Raw genomic sequence first — 16,642 nt, 5'->3', positions numbered from 1 at the left:
TTGGTCAATCCTGATTCAAAAGACGATTCTGTAGAGAAACTCGTCATTTGGCATTAAATCAGCTGCAGACATCCTGCTTTTAGAAAATCACTCCAGACATTCTTAATAATAACCACTTGTTTTTTTACAGAGCTTCATAGAGCACCTGTGCCATTTTTATGGGATGTGGTTTCAAAGTCGTAATCTACAGATTTGAAAATTCTTCCTTTTGGCACATAGTGGCAAATAGGCAGTAAACCACTCTACGTAACCCGTAATAACATTCCAATTACTTTTGAAAATTTGACATAGTAGAAATCCCTTGGGTGCGTTGCAGGATGCAGGTATGCATCAGCATACACCCTGCACATGACACACACAAAGCTGTGCTTACTGCCAGGCTGTGTCCGCCTCATTAAGCACAAAACCAAGAGTGGAGTACCTGTAGTCTGTCTCTCTACATTTACTACACATTATACAAACATGCTGTGTCTCCGAGCGCAATAGGCACTTACTAAATACAATGAACGACAAAGTAAGACATACTGGTTTTGTCACGGTTTTGTTTTTAATTAATGAGCTGGTACCGTTTTGCCAAATTGTTCCACCGTCAGCTGGCAGCAGGAACAGACACTCCACACAGCAGACAGTGTACGTATTAACATTATTAACTAACTGACAAACATTATATACTGTTCTCTGAGTACAATGTAGTTTAAGATTTAAGTTCCATAGAAGTCCAATACCACCACTGTGCTGGACCTGAATGTGAACATTTTGCTGAAGCATGGACAAGGTAATATTTTGCCTCCCGCTCCGTTCCTTAACTTCAGAACAAAATTACTTCTGTCCTTGTGGACTTCTTAATGACATATCATCATAGCACATCATTTAAGTCAACCGAAAGGTTTTGCCCAAGAACTGCTGTCATCAAAAAACACTGTATGAAACAAAGGCAACATAGCTATGTCGATGTACAGGCTGAGCAAAGTAGTAAACGGCTTGGCTGTTATAGCAGACAAATGGGTAAACTATGTTAGTCTAACAGTCCTTGTCTACAAGTAATCACTGCGAGTGGAAAATGTTGTACAAAATGTCTTAATGGATAAAAACTAACATGTGCAACAGAGTATTCAACTGGGTGGAGCTGCTGTTTGTGGCCATTCATGTACATTGAACACTAATTCACACCATTCAAGAGGGCGATAGCAGCAATATTAGCAAACTTAAGGCCTACATTTGATGTTGGAGAGTTGGAGATCCTCGTCGGTCTGGGAGTTTTGGAGAGCCCAGGATAATTGCATTTTCGAAAGGCCTGGCCATCATCTTTTTTGCCACTGTATTCTTTAAGGTCATACGATGAAAACAATGATTCTACAGTACAATTTTCCCAAAGGCAAACCATAAAATACATTCTAGATATTTTGTCCACTAACACTTTGAAAACTTTTGTCACTTGTTCACATTGGGGCCGATTCTTACTTTCTCAGTACTGTTATAGTCTTGTCACTTAGTACATAAGTGGGTTGCATAACTGCACTGAGCTTCCTATGAATATGCTTCAGGCAGCTCTGAACTTTTAAGCTTTTATTGCAGTTTTCAAATAGATCTTTCTCTGCAGTTATATTGCTTGTAAAGTGATTTATATTTTGCTAAAATGATACTCTCTGACCTTTGGTGTTTCTGTATAGTGCAATCACCCAGATTCCACTTGCATTTGTGCTGCTCTGTTTTAATTTATACGATAATCTATTAAGCACAAATTTCAAATTGGACTTCCAAGGATGATGCCCCAGTGTGGCAGCACACCATACGTCCTCTGTTATTTTAGATGGGCATGCACCGATTCACATGGGAGTCAAGCCTCTTCACAGGGAGTCAGGATTTATAAAAAAAAATAAGTCCCATCTAGAAAATCAGTTTGGCTAGCAGGTAGGTGATAAGAGCTTTTTGTCATATAAACACTGCCTTACAAGAGGAATAACAGTAGGGCACGTTCAGCTAAAATATAAACTTGGAGATAACATTCCCCGTGAAGTGCTCTTCCATAATTTTAAGAGTGCACATAAATTCACCATTAACTGCAATTCAATGTCATTAAGTTGGAACCTCCCTCATCAAACATTTGAATAATCATGTCCGACTGTAATCATGTGATAAGAAGATAATACAAAATAATCTAATAATTTTCACTCCATGCTTACTTATCATGAAGAAGTGCTGGTTAGACATATGGAGAAATAAGTTCTGCAACAACCAATTCAATATTTTAGAAAACGTTCAATAACTGATTTACCCAAAACATACAATGCAATATAAATATTTTTTCTCCATATATTTGCTCAGTGCTACGGTTATAAACTCACTCTCGAAAATATCCAGTAAAAGAAAGGTGAAGCAAACTGTTGGCTAGGTTTCTAAGTATCCCATTCTCCACTTTTATACTCATGCATTTCCTCATCTTCCGAGTCAGCAGATACTTTTTTAATTCTTTTCATAGCTGCTTTAATACTTCTTTCCAGTTCACATTCTGGTTCATTGCTAGAGTCTGCCCTTTCCTCGTGGACAACTTTCCTCAGTTTCACTCCTTGTCTGATGGAGGAGAGGATGCTGTCCCTTGGGCCAGTGTCTGCTGCTGGGGTACTTGAGTGCTGGACTTTACGAAGTAGAATTTCACCGCGTTTCAAAGAGGCCAAGATTTCGTCCATTGATCCAGAATAGTGGTTTGAAACTTTCTTCCCAGATTCCTGTAACCTTGCTTCACCGCCACTTTCAGATAATCCTTCATTTATTGATGGCTTGTTAAAAGTTTTCAAAGAGGGGTCTGGCGAAAAAGGTTGAGAGACAGCCTTTGGTGAAAAAGGAGGAGGAGGTGGTAGGGGTGGTGGGGGAGGTGGAGGTGGCAATGGTGGGGGTGGTGGAGGCATATTTGTGGATGCTTCAATCAACCTGTCATTGAAAGTTTGGTCTTTTGGTACATTTGGTGAAACAAAAATCTGTACAGGAACATCTACCAGAGCACTTCGAGGTTTCCCTCTTCCAAGTACCTTGGACCGCGGACTGACTTTTGGCTGCATGGAGGGTGTCTGGCTGGTTTTGATAGAGGGCGATAATGGCCGACGGGAAAGATCCTGACGCACTTTCAAACTTTGAGGTTGTGACCGAGAGGTTTTCAGTACAAACTGAGATGGGCACTTCTCTTTAAAGGTCAACAACCTCTGCAGTGTTCTCTGGCGCTCCTGGTCAACAAACTCTTTCTTTTTATGGTCTTCTTCCTTCTTTTTGTTTCGCTTTATCTGTATGCTGTGATGCTGGTGGTACTCTTTCATGGTCTTTTCTACTTGTTGCAGCTTCATTTTCTGAGTCTCTTCACATTGATCTCTCTTGTTCCTGAGATAGGCTCTTCTTGCACATATATTGCCTCGTTTAGACTCCAGACGCTGTGCCTTCATTTTAAGAGTTTTCGTCTCTGCTGACTCAGGGTGATGCAGTAACCCCTTTGGCTCATTTTCTTGAAGCTCATCTGGGTCTTCACATGTATCATAATAGATAACTTCTTCCTCCTTCTCCTTGATTTGACGCTTTATACTGTCCAGTTGCGTGATAAGCAGCCTCTCCTCGTGTTTCAGTATCTCAAACTGCACATCATACAGTTCCAGTTGGGTCTCATAGTATTGAATCTCCAACTGGTCAATGGCATCCATGTCTTGCTCTGTCAACTTCTCCATGCTCCTCTGAATTTCCACCCTTTTGTGATTCAGGCATAGCTCTCTCGCCCGCATGTGCTGCAGTGTCTCCTTCGCCAACATAGACTTCAGTTTCTCCAACCTTAGCACTGCTGCAGCCCAGGCAGTTTGGCCAAACCTCTTCTCATCCATCTCCATCTGTTTCTGCATTGCAGCCAGTGCCTTAACAGTCTCTTTAAAGTAATTCACAGCCACGTCCTGAATAGACGACATAGCCTGCTCAGCGCGTCCACTCCACTTGTCAACATCCTTCTCCAGAGCTTCTATTCTTTTGGGGCCCAAATCATCCATTTTCAAAGATTTCAAGATCTCCAGTTTGTATAATACTGCAAGTTCTCTCATGTCTCTGAATGGCTGCAGTAAATATTGGTAGAACTCCGTGGCCACTGTAACAAGGTTTTGGTAGACTTCATCTTCTTTTTCATACACCTTCATCAGATCCACCATCTTATTGGCATGTTTATGTTGATGGAGAATGCTCCTGAGATCTTCCTTGGCCCTGGTCACGCAGTCCTCCAGAGTCTGCTTCCGAAACTCGTGCAGGTTTTCGAAGTACTGATCAATGTCCCCCTGGTCCTCTGCAAAGAGGGAATCCAGGACTATGCTGCGACCACAGAGCTCAGTTGCTGTTTTGAAGTAGGATTCAAGGTTACGGCATGTTGCCTCTAGTTCCTCTTCAGCCCCCTCAAACGCTGTTTCGACTGGAAATATCAAGGACCAGAGAGTACCACTTGACTCAAACACTGGCAGAGTCGGAAAACAGGGCTTCAGCTCCTCACATACCCCAGACAGTTGTTGGTTGATAAGCTGCAGGTCCCGGATTGAGAATATACCAGCCCAGCTTGTGCGCTGCTCTTCCTCGTCCTCCTGTCCACCACCCGACTGACGCCGCTGTCGTAGCTGAAGGGTCCGATTGTGACAGGTTACTGCAAATTTGCTTTCAATTTCATTCCAGCACACAATGAAGACTAGTCTGAACTTGTCGGGTTCCTCGAAGGCATTGGGCTTGATTGCAACCCAGCCATCCAGGCTATCCATGCGCTCGCACTCCATGCTGGGGGAGGCCAATGCACAGGTTGGGGACCTCAGAGGGTGGCAGTGATCTCAGTAGACGGGACTACCCCCTATTCTATGAGAGCAAGACTAATGTCCCCCTTCTGATCAGATTCTTTGTTGCCTTTGGTATACTCTTAAGTCGGACAGTGCAGCCAGTTCAAGAATAGATGATACTATATGGCACACTGAAGCCTGTTATGTTAACCTCTCTGCAAAGACAGTATTAGGACGTTTATTCTTCTGCTTTCAGAAACTGAAGCTGTGGCCGCCCCTCCGTCTTTGAAGAAAGAGGTGAGATCCATTCTCGTAAAACCCACTGGATAGCCTGCGGCCTGTACCTTTCAAGTGTGCCCAAGTTACTCTACAGGGGAGACTTCGTGAAGAAGAACCCGAGTTCGGGGCAGGTAACTTCCGCTCGATACCGAAGTCTGCCAGCTAGCCTGCTACCTTTTCTTTCCGCACAGTCAGACGAGCGTCATGAGGGCAGAAACATAAGCTTTCACAGCCGTGACGTGCCAAACAGACTTTAACCCTATCTCTGACACATAAGGAAAACAAGCCACTTTAGAGGTCGTTCAACGACTACGAAAACGCAGAAGCCATCTTAAAACGAGTGATTTATAAGGTGTTTCAAAGAAAGTGCTGATAAAAACGATAGTTTAGCGATTTTAAATTAAAATACTGCTTTCGTCTTTAAAATTGTATTTCACTTGGAGTTTTCATTATTACCGATGAAAATAAAACGTAATGCCCATTGAATTGGTCCTTTTCATAAATCATGAATAACTGCGTTTTTTTTCTTTGTGAGAATACATTTTAAATGAAAACCACGGGCCAACAAAAGGTACTGCCGACACATCGGCGAGGCGGAGGCGTTATTTCTCCAGCGCCGCAGTCCTATATCAAGCCTCTCGATAGGCCTAAACTGCGCGTGCGCTCGCGTTAGTGCATTTTCCATTGCTTGCAATCGGAGCAGACACTTTGGAAAAGAATGCGCTGAATTCAAAGTAAAGACGGGCGACAATGAAAACACGAACAAATTAAATTACCAAGATGAAGAGAAATATTGGACTATTTTCTATTGTTTTGTTGATACATTTGCTATTTAAATAGTGCGATATTATTCTGATTGGATCGCTTGTAAGATAATTAAAAGTTTCAGCGTTTGAAAAACTGCTTTGGAACGATGTGCAAACCTTTGATTTTTATGAAGTACTGTAGTTGTGCTATGTTGGATTTCGCACCTTTCCAAGATGGCGTTTAGTAGTTCATTTGAGACTCGGCTCTACTTTTGTATACAGTTCGAGGCACAGTGTTCTCAATTTCACAGTGTGTGACTCACTCTAGGCTGAGCAACGTCCGACTGGAGAAAACTGGTCAGTTACATTTACGCTCCTTATCACAACCCTCCTTACTGGTACAAAAGTCCCCCACCGGGAGGGGTAGGTCAGCTTGAAAAATGCGTTGTGGGAATCCTTTCGTTAATGAGTAGGAGGGATAGATTTACGGAGGTGGATGAGTTTTAGGATGTTATTTATATAATGCAGTTTTATATAGTGCGAACTTTACCCAGAGGTGTCAGAACCCTTTACAAAAGAACCCGGGGGGCTTATTTATGAGCCCTTGCGTCACTTTTGCTCCGCTGGTGCGTCACTTTTTGTGACGCACCAGCAGGGTAAAACATGCGCCATGCTGCGTCATATTTACAAAGTGACGCATCTAGGTAGATGCGTCACTTTGTAAACCCCTGCGCCACATTATACCTGCGACAGGTATAATGTATGCAGGGTGGGCGTTCTGACGCAAGTGAGCCTCGAAGAAGTGACGCAGTGAAATCTATGAGATTTCACTGCGTCACTTCTAGGATGCAAATGCGTCGATATCTTACGCTTGCCTCACAGCAGCGTAAGACTGAGGCAGGCACATTCACATGGGGCTTGCCCCATGTGAAAGAACACATTGCTGGAGTTGCGTCACTTTTGTGACACACGCCAGCAATGCGTCACATTTGCGCCTACAGATACGTCAGAAATACTTCGTATCTGTAACTCCTTGCGACATGATGCATCATACAGTACATATGACGCATCCATCATGTCGCAAGGGGGGCGCACTGAGAAGTGACGCATCGCTGCTTTCACGCAGCGATGCATCACTTCTCATAAATAAGGCCCCAGGTACGCAGCCGCGGGCCGTGGAGGGAGTTACGGTGAGGCGGGGAGGGGGAGGGGCGGGGTGGAGGGTGCTAAAAACCGGCATATGGATAATTGCAGGTAAGTAAACAATTTAATTAATAAAACGAATTTCGTAGCGCGCACTGCATCGCATTTTGCGATGCAAGGCGCACTACCAAATTCGTTTTATTAATTAAATTGTTTCCTTACCTGCAATTATCCATATGCCGGTTTTTAGCACCCTCCACCCTGCCCCTCCCCCTCCCCGCCTCCCTGCCCCACCGTAACTCCCTCACGGCACGCGGCTGCAGGTACGTAACATGAGGAACACAATATACTCTAAACATGCTAACAAGTTACATATTATATACGGTTACAAAGGTACACAAGAAAGACTGAGCACGCTAACAAGTTACATATATGCCGTTCCAACTCCAACAATTTGCATATTTATATTGTAAAAAATAAAAAAAGCTGTCAGTGTTAGGTTAAACGCAGGAGTAAAATACATATTTACAAAGTTGACCTAATGTGAGGGAATGTTATTGGGAATATGCATTGACTAAATAAAGACACTATATTATGTTAAGGAAATATATACATTTTAATTTTGTAGAGAATTTAACTTACTTTGAGTTGATGTTTTTTCATGATTTCCCCGGCAAATATTTCATGTCTTTGTTCGCGCATGTCTGTTGCAGCCTAACCATATCCCTGTCTTTGCTCGCTTTCATCTGCTGGCACACCTAGGACAATATAGCGTTTTAACAGAAAGGTGTCCGAGGACATTATCTTTGATCAGTTTAACCTGTTGATGAGCTGCTCGAAAGGTAATGCATGCGGTGTACATAGACACATCGAAATCTGTAATACTCTGTCTCAGAGGTTCGCAGGATCTGATTTTGTGGTACCAGTAGACACCTACAGACTAACTATAGTGAAGAAACGAGGCAGCAAGTGAAGGAACAAGTAGTATCTTTATTGTAAGAAGAGCGGGTAGCACATCCACCATTAACCACAGCTTCTCCCAACGGCCTCATTCCAACCATTCCTCCAACAAGCTGTTCTCCCCAACATTCCCCACGCAGGTCCATGATCTCATCATCACATGCTTTGTGCGATGCAAGTAAACACCACACTAACCTAATAGGTAAAGAGCGAAAAGCAATCTGTAGGAGTGGTTATTGACCAGTGGTTTTGGGCACCATGTGGCCCAAGACACCTACTCACAGGGTTTTGCGACTAATTAGAAGATTAAATAGTATCAACAGATTAATAAAGTTTATATACATTAAAACAAATATAAAATTGAACATTTTTTAATGTTCCTTAAAAGTGGAGGAATTTGAAATTGGAGGCAAAAAAAAGTATAATGGTGTCCTCAGATTTCTTTGTGGAAGCAGTGAAAATCCATTGCACATAATGTAGTATGGAAGATGTGTGGACCCAGTTAAATTTTGAAAAGCCCCGACCTTCCCATGAGAATGGACATTTTCTTTTTTTAATATTTGTGAATTAAATATTTCATAGTTTGTGAAGTTGTTTGAGTGCTTGTACCACAAACAAGAGAGTGAGAGAAATTTAGACCAGTTGCGTTCTCCCTAGTAAAACAGTGGAACTCAACAGGCACCGGGACTATTCAAAGTGTATCTTTGGAAATTCAAGAGTTTATCTTTGAGACCCGTACTGATAAATTGTCAATGAACGGGCTCCTCTAAAAAACACTTTGATGCATCCTTGTATCTGTTTTTTTGTGTATTGTTTTGAGGTTCAACTCATCAAAATGTGGCAAGCTGTGTTTCCCAGGTTCCACTAATGGTTCAGTAGTGATCCCTGGATTCCAATAACTATTCATTGGCGGTCCCCAGATTCCAGTAATAATTAAGTGGTGGTCCACAGAAGTAAAAAAGTGTAAGAACCTCTGATCTAGTGGATCACAGCTTTATATTCGAATTGGGGTGAGGTGTTTAGGCCAACAGATACCAAAGCTCTCAGTTCAGTTAACTATAAGCGTCAGAAAAAAATGAGAATGATTTAGGTATTGTCATGGTGTCAAAGAAAATCTAAAGCCCCACAAAGGACTTTTTTTTAATTTTTTTTAAAAGATGTTTATTAGCATTTGTGAGCAATACACAATGTGGAGCCTACAACCCTGGGGCCGGCTGCAACACGATAATCAGCAGAAATAGAGAACATGCAGAGCTCTTCAATCAGTATCATCAGATCCGTTAGCATAGATTGCACAGTATGCATCGTATGTACTCACATTTCGTATTTACATTCAAATGGCGTCTTGTGTTTTCATTTTTTAACAAAAGGAACCAAATCAATAAACTCAACAGGTCCTATCCGGTTTGCCCAGAAATTCCGTATTATCGACGAGATATCATTCCGGTATCCGCTGTACTGATACATATGGTAGTCTAACATAGACTCTATGATCATTTTTTAGTTGGCTATATTTCATTGATTCACGTGTTCAATCGGTTGAAATATGGATGTACATTGCCCTTGTGTAACAGTTAGCTTCTATCCAAACATCATTGTAATAGAGAGATTGCAGCGCCAGTGAGTAAAGTAGCCTCATTGTATGTGGGATATATGTAACTTATATCAAGCCCTGTGGTAATGAGGCTAGGGCTGCTCTGTTCTACAATGCGTCTGTATTGTGTAGGATTTTGTGTCGGTCATAGGGCAATGTGATCTCAGGATGTTGTGTATTGGCGTCCTATGGGAGGCGGCATGTGTATGTGACTCTTGCGTGTGTCCACCTCATGTCCAGCCGACAGTGTGTGGTCTCATTTGGTGTGTCGTTCCTTCTGGGATGCCTTACTGTGATTGTGACTAGACCTCCTGATCAATACAGTTGATATCGTAGCACGCATGGCGGTTAGCCCGCCATATCCGTACCCAAACCGGTTCCAACCAAGGTGTAAGAGAGACCCTAAAAGGGTAATCAACCATGAAGTGATAATACGGATGTGTCGAGTGTCTCCAACCGTCCTCCAAAGGGGACGAGGAAGGAAGAAAAACTGAAACAAAGGGTCGTGCGGAAGAACAAGGGGGGGAAATTTAGGGGAGGTAGGGTATGGGGTGTGTCAGGCGGGTATGGTGCCGTGTCGCGTGCCATTGGACTTTCCTGTGGATGGGCGCTTGGACCCGCGGCTAGTGCGGTAAGGGCGTGTTACAGTCTGCACTTGATGGAGCGGGGGAAGCCAGGCCCCCTCCAACCTGGAGGTTTCCTATCGCCAGATCCCAGGTCCCGCAGGTACCAGGGGGGACAATGTTATTTGATCCCGTGGTGTCATCGCTCCTCCCCAACAAGTGTCTCTTCCAGTGTGTCAGTGTCTAAGTGAGCCCCCTAGTCGCGCCTTCCCGCTGTAGGGAGCCCAATGTGTCATCCCAGAGTTGCGCAATTGGGAACTTCCTCAAGCCCGCTATTTCTTCCCGATGTAATGTAATGCTTTCCGCCCTTGCCCAGTTAATAAAGGAAATGTACCAGTATTTGGTGAGCGGTGGTTCCTTCTTTTTCCAGTGCTTAGTGAGTATTCGCTTGGCGGTTATTAGTCCCAGGTCCCAGAACCTCGCCGGTACTTTATTCAAGTTAGTTCTCTTGTATAATCCTAGAATGCAGGCCTCCCATGTGTGGGGCAGTCCTGTGCCAGCGCTGTGCGTCAGTAGGGATGTCACTTCGCTCCAGTACGTGGCTTGAACGGGGCAATGCCAGAGCATGTGTAAAATGTCTGCGCCTATCAGGTCACATCTGGGGCAGCCGGCAGTGGTGGTCTTAAAATATCTATTGATCTTGTCTGGCGACAAGTATGCTTGATGTAGTATATAAAACTGTATTATTTTAAAACGGGAGTTGCGTGGAACATTCACGGGGCTGGCCAGCACCATCGTCCATTCCTTGTCTGTCCATTCCCTCTCTCGGGAGGCCGCCCATTATCTCGCAGTGGCTGTGTGGATCGTTGCGTATGTATGAGTAGGGCCTGCGATAACCAGTGTATGATATGGGAGCCTTTACCCATGACATGTAGGTATTGCACTAGGTGGTGTGTCGGCAGTTCCTCATGTATGTCTCCCAAGGACTCTGTGTACGTGTGGAGTATGGATGCATGGAGAAGGAATTGCCCGGCTGGCAGGCCTGTGCTCTCCATCAGGTCTTCAAAAGGGAGGATAGCTCCATCCGCATAGAGGTCGCCCGCGGTTTCCACCCCAGCCGTGTCTCAACTGTCCAGCATGTGCGATGTTACCATTCCACCCCTCCCGGGGGTGCCCAGTAGGGGGAGCGCTGGAGCATAAGGCTTGACTTCCCGGGTCAGTTTCAGGCTGCGCAGGTAGCATTTGTGAGCCACTGCCACGTGTAGAGGCAACGGGCGGGGTCCCTTAGTCAGAGGATGGAACAGCTTGCATATTTGCGTGTGGGTCCATATAGTGGCGTCAGTAGCGGTATCGTTCAGGTTCGTGCCGCTCAGCCAGTGTGTCACCCATTGCAGCTGTGCTGCTAGATAATACAGCTCTAAATTAGGGACCGCCAACCCCCCTTCTGCAGTGGGCGAGTAGAGTTTCGCCAATGCTACTCGGGGGTGCCCAGCGTTCCAAATCAGGTCCCGAATCATGTGTTCTAGGTCGCGGAACACCCGGGCAGGGATGTACAGCGGGATGTTGGCGAAGTGGTATAATAGTCTCGGCAGCACTATCATTTTGGAGAGCGCTATCCGGCTGGGTACATTTAGGGGCAATGTCTTCCAGAAGGCCATTTGGGCGCGCAGCGAGGAGATAGCACGCATCAGGTTACCTTCCATTATGTCTAGCGGATCCCTATAGATGTGTATCCCAAGGTATTTGAATGTGGTGGGATACCAAGCAAGCCCGACACCCCCGAGGCGTACATCGTACTCTTGTGTGTCGGGGCTGAACGAGTATACTCCGGATTTGGCCCAGTTGACCTTAAGACCGGACACCTCCTCGAACGTCCGGAATATGTCTGACAGTAGACACGGCACGTCAGCGAGGTCACGTACATATAGAAGCAGGTCATCTGCGTAAAGCGAGACCACATGTGTGCCATCGGCCAGTGGGATCCCCCATCCCGTACCTCGTGTTCGCAGTAGTGTCGCGAGGGGCTCCATAGCCAGAGAGAAGAGTAGTGGCGACAGGGGGCAACCTTGTCGGGTCCCTCTGCGCACCTCCACTTTATCCGAGAGCAATCCGCCTGTACGCACTCTCACACTGGGTCTCTGATAAAGCAACCCAACCATGTCGACATATTCGTCACCTAGGTCGAATTTTTCCAGCACTGCCTTGAGGTAGGGCCATTCCACGGAATCAAAGGCTTTCTCAAGGTCTAACACTAGGCACCCTGATCTTGGCCAGTGCAGTGTGGCAGTTTCCTGTATCCGGAAGAGGCGACGGATGTTGTGAGAGGTGCTCCGCGCAGGTACAAAGCCATTTTGATCACCATGGACCAAGATCGGGACTACTGCGGCTAGGCGCCGGGCTAGTAGAGAGGTGAAGATTTTATAATCGGTGTTTAACAGGGCCAGGGGTCTATATGAGCCCATAAGCGTGTCTTCCCTGCCGGGTTTCAGGAGCGAAACAAGGGTGGCTTCATTGAGCGTGGTCGGGAGCGCCGAGTCGTCTACTGCAGCAGTGTATACCTTGAGTAACTCTGGGATGAGGTTTTCCGAGCATGCTTTGAAAAATTCAGCGGGCAGCCCATCCGGGCCAGGTGATTTACCGTTGGAAAGAGCAAAAATGGCTTTGCAGACGTCCTCAGGCGTGAACGGCGCCGCAAGGTCGCCTTGCTGTGCAGCCGTGAGGGATGGTAGCTATAAATCTGTCAGGTAGTCTGCGAGAGTTTCAGTTGTGACTCTCAGCTGTGACCAGTATAAGGCCTGATAATGTTGCACGAAGGCTTGATGTATTTTTCTCTGAGTATACACCACCCCCTCCTCAGCCGTCTGTATGGCAGACACCGGCGAGGTGCGGCCCTCCTGTCTGACAAGCCAGGCCAATAGTTTCCCAGGCTTGTCGCATGGTGATGTACACGCGCCGAGTGGGCTGTGTAGTTAAGGTGACGCAGCCGTTCTAACAGTGTCGTGTGTTCCTCTCGGGCTACGAGTAGTCGCTCATCCGCTCCAGCTACCGCTTCCTGTTCCTGGCGGAGTAGGTCAGCCTCCACCCGGCGCAGGTCAGCTTCCAGTTGTTTCTGCATGTTCCCCTGTGTGCCCAGACAGTGTCCCCTGATCACGACCTTGAAGGCGTCCCATTCAATCTGTGGGGAGGACGCCGTGCCTGAATTATCCGTGAAGTATTGCGCTACGCAGGCTTGTAGGGAGTCTCGGAAGGGGGCATCAAGTAATAGGGCGGGCTGTAATCGCCAAGTGGGGATGGGTGGGTGTGGGCATTCCCATGCTATGTCTAGCGTGTGTGGATTGTGGTCTGAGTGTGTTCGGCCAAGGTATTGTGTGTCCGTGATGTGGGGCAGTAATTCCGATGTTACCATGTATCTGTCCAGACGAACATGCAAAGCGTGTGCTCCTGAATAGTGGGAGTATACTCTAGTATTGGGATTACGGGCGCGCCAGGCTTCCTGCAGGTCCCATTGCTCTGCCCACTGAATGAATGCTCTCGTTTTCCCACAAGACGGCGCATCAGGCCGGGGTAGGACAGAGCGGTCTAGTGTTGGGTCCAGTGTGTTATTGTAGTCACCCCCGAGTATTCAGGGGATTCCATGCCAGGGTGCCAGTTTCTCCGAGAGGTGTGCAAGGAAGCCTCCCTGATCTGTATTGGGAGAATAGATGGATGCTAGAACCACGGGTTGCCCATCAAGACGGCCGTGTACAAGCACGTACCTGCCCTCCGGGTCAGTGTGGGAATGCGTCATCGCAAAGGGGGTGCCCGGTCTTACCCACATTAGCGCTCCACGGGCATATGAGGAGTATTCCGTAGCATACAGTTGCCCTATCCATCGGCGGCGTAGCACTATTGCCTCCGCCTTATTCAAATGTGTTTCCTGCAAAAATGCAATTTGGATCTGGTGTCTCTTGAGGTATGAGAATATTTGATAGCGGCGTGATGGTGTGTGCATGCCCCTGATGTTCCAGGTGCAGATTTTTATCGCAGACATGATATCAGTTTAGGTAGCTTCCCCTCTTCTCCATATACAGTAATTGACCCCGGGTCCATCACAGCCCCCCACCCAGCACGTCCGCAGCTGTCACCACTGGCACAATTGTCACAACCCAGAAATTCACATGAGGGGTAATAAACAACTAACAAAGCGACCCAAAAGGGGGTGAACCATATAAAAATGCCAAAAGGGCAGTAGCAAAACGCGCCACCGTCCATACTCTCAATCGAGAGGGACAACCGTTCAAATCAAGGGGGTGTCGCGTGCTAGGCACAGTCTCAGCAGAACAGTTGTCTGGATAAAGAAGAAAAAAAACATTATCCCTTCCTGGGCCATATGTTGCATGCATCCTGCAGCCAGAGTCAATGTGCGGAGGATCAGCGTAGCCAGAGGTGCTGGAGTCCTGGGCCAGCCAGCCACATAGGGGTATGGTAAAGTAGACCGCTCACCCCAATTCACAGTCATATACAGTCCTCTGTGTGCAAAGGCCAGCGGGGGGGGGGGTACAGGGATGCCCTCCCATTACAACACCATATCTGTGTTCAGGTGTCTGGGATAATACTCAATGCGTCCCATCTCCTCCGTCCGTCCCGGATGTGAAGGGTCACCTCCGGTGTCACTTAGCTCCTACAGTGCGATAGCGTCCACCCGAATTTCAATTACCATCTCCTTCATTCCGGCGGATTCTGCCAGGCCTCTTCGTGTGATCTCAGTGAAGGAAATCAGCTGTCTGTGGTGTGATATCTGGCAGGTCCACAGAAAGCTGAGAGTCTGGTATACCGTAGATGGCTTCATCGTCGCTTGGAACTATCCGAGGGCTATTGCCCGGTGCGGCGTCCGATGTCGGGGAGCCGCTGAGCTGAGAGACTCTGCGGAGTGCATCCCGCTGCTCCTGGAGAACTTGATCCGCCGGCGGGAGTGGCGCGCCGCTTCCTCCGGGCGTCGGGCTTGATGCTCCCTGTTCCTGCGACGACGTCTCGGTCCACGTGCCCGTGGTCTCGTCTCGTAGCTCTGGGTTTGTCTGGGCGCCGCGTCAGTGCCACCATCGAGCCAGGTGTTTACTTCTTCAGGGTTAGTGAAGAAATAGGTTTTATCTTGTGCCACCACTCTCAGTTTTGCGGGAAAGAGGAAGGAATACTTGAGACCTGCTGTGCGGAGCCGTCGTTTCACCTCTAGAAAGGAATGCCTTTGACGCTGCACTTGAATAGTGTAGTCTGGGAAGAACATCACAGTGGCATTGTCTATGCGGATGTCTCCGAGCCTTCTAGGTTCTCGCAGGACAGAGTCCCGGTCACGATAGTTCAGTATCCGGAGGAGTAGTGGTCTCGGGTTGGATCCCGTGGGAAGTGGCCTCGTGGGTACTCGGTGTGCCCGTTCCACCACGAAATAGGGCGAGAGTGTGCCTTCTGGCAGAATGGTCCTCAGCCAGTCCTCTATGTGGTGGGCTGGATTGTTGCCCTCCCATTTTTCCAGAATTCCCACGAGTCTTATGTTGTTCCGCCGTGCCCGCCCTTCCGCATCCTCGGCGCGATCTTCCAGAAACTCAACTCTATTGAGGAGGTCCTGTACTTGTTTATCCGTCTGGGTAACTCGGGGCTCGAGTTCCGCCACTGTCCCCTCCAGGGTTTTGGTCCGGTCCGCCAGTTTTTTGTGATCGTCCCTCAGGTGGGTGAGATCTATGGCAACGCAGTCTATTTTAGTCTCCAGTGAGGTTCTGGTCGACTGGAGCGACTCTTCCAGGCGTTCCATGGCGGCGAGCATGCTGTCCAGTCTAGTGGTCACCTGGTCGGTATCCATCTTCCTCTGCGTCCTGTCAGTCTTCCCTTTCGGTGGGGCACCTCCAGTTCCGGTGCGCGTCCTCACTCCTCCGGACATGGGCAGAGGTACTCGGCTATCTGTTCGTTCGAGTTCTCGAGAGGCTCCGATAATGAAATGTTCCTTGGCTTGTGGTCGTGAAGAGGCTTGTTGGCTTCCAAGATCAGAGGGGCAATAGAATGCGTGACGACTCCACCGCAGCTAGCAGGGTGTTGGCGCGTGCATCAGCAATGGCGGCCCTCGGACCAGACAGGTGTGTCCGTGTGGTTCAGCAGGTGTCAGTCATCACCTCCGCATCGGCGTGAGCCACTGGTAGCTAGCGGTCACAGCGCCTCCGGGGCAGTTGGGGCAGGTAGGATGTCCGTGTGGGGACTCTGGAGGCTCCAGAGATACGTGACTGCAGCTTTGCTGCCCCTCCGCGTATCACAGGGAAGCCAGGCTCTCTCCGGCGTGGAAAACTGTGGCACAGGGTCTCTCTGTTCACGCGAGGCCCTCCCTCCCCCGTTAGTTCCAAGGCCTTCACCCAGTGTTCCACGCGCCTCTGATGGTACCGATCCTCCGGCGGAGGTGCAGCTGGACGATTCCCGCCGGACCCCCACAGGCCAGCTGATCGTGAGGGGCTCAGGGGGGGAGCCCGCAGCGGCTGGAGCCAGGCAGCGTCCCCACCAGCAGGGTGTGTGCCCCACTGTGGGGGTTTGGCTCTAGTGGATCCTCAGCTCCTCCCCTGTGTGGGC

The 16,642-nt window shown here is 47.7% G+C and overlaps 1 protein-coding gene across 1 annotated transcript; it reads right to left on the bottom strand.

The window, feature by feature from the left end:
• Nucleotides 1–525: 525 nt before the first annotated feature.
• Nucleotides 526–5,290, bottom strand: WHAMM (WASP homolog associated with actin, golgi membranes and microtubules). Its single transcript, XM_078670525.1, has one exon. The coding sequence runs from the start codon at nt 4,776–4,778 to the stop codon at nt 2,397–2,399; it is 2,382 nt and encodes a 793-aa protein (XP_078526651.1). The 5' UTR covers nt 4,779–5,290; the 3' UTR covers nt 526–2,396.
• Nucleotides 5,291–16,642: the final 11,352 nt, after the last annotated feature.

The sequence above is a fragment of the Lissotriton helveticus genome, chromosome 12, assembly GCF_964261635.1.
Source record: "Lissotriton helveticus chromosome 12, aLisHel1.1, whole genome shotgun sequence".
NCBI classification, from domain to species: Eukaryota; Metazoa; Chordata; class Amphibia; order Caudata; family Salamandridae; genus Lissotriton; species Lissotriton helveticus.
The sequence above is the reverse complement of the archived record's forward strand: the minus strand, read 5'-3'. Positions and strand labels throughout refer to the sequence as shown.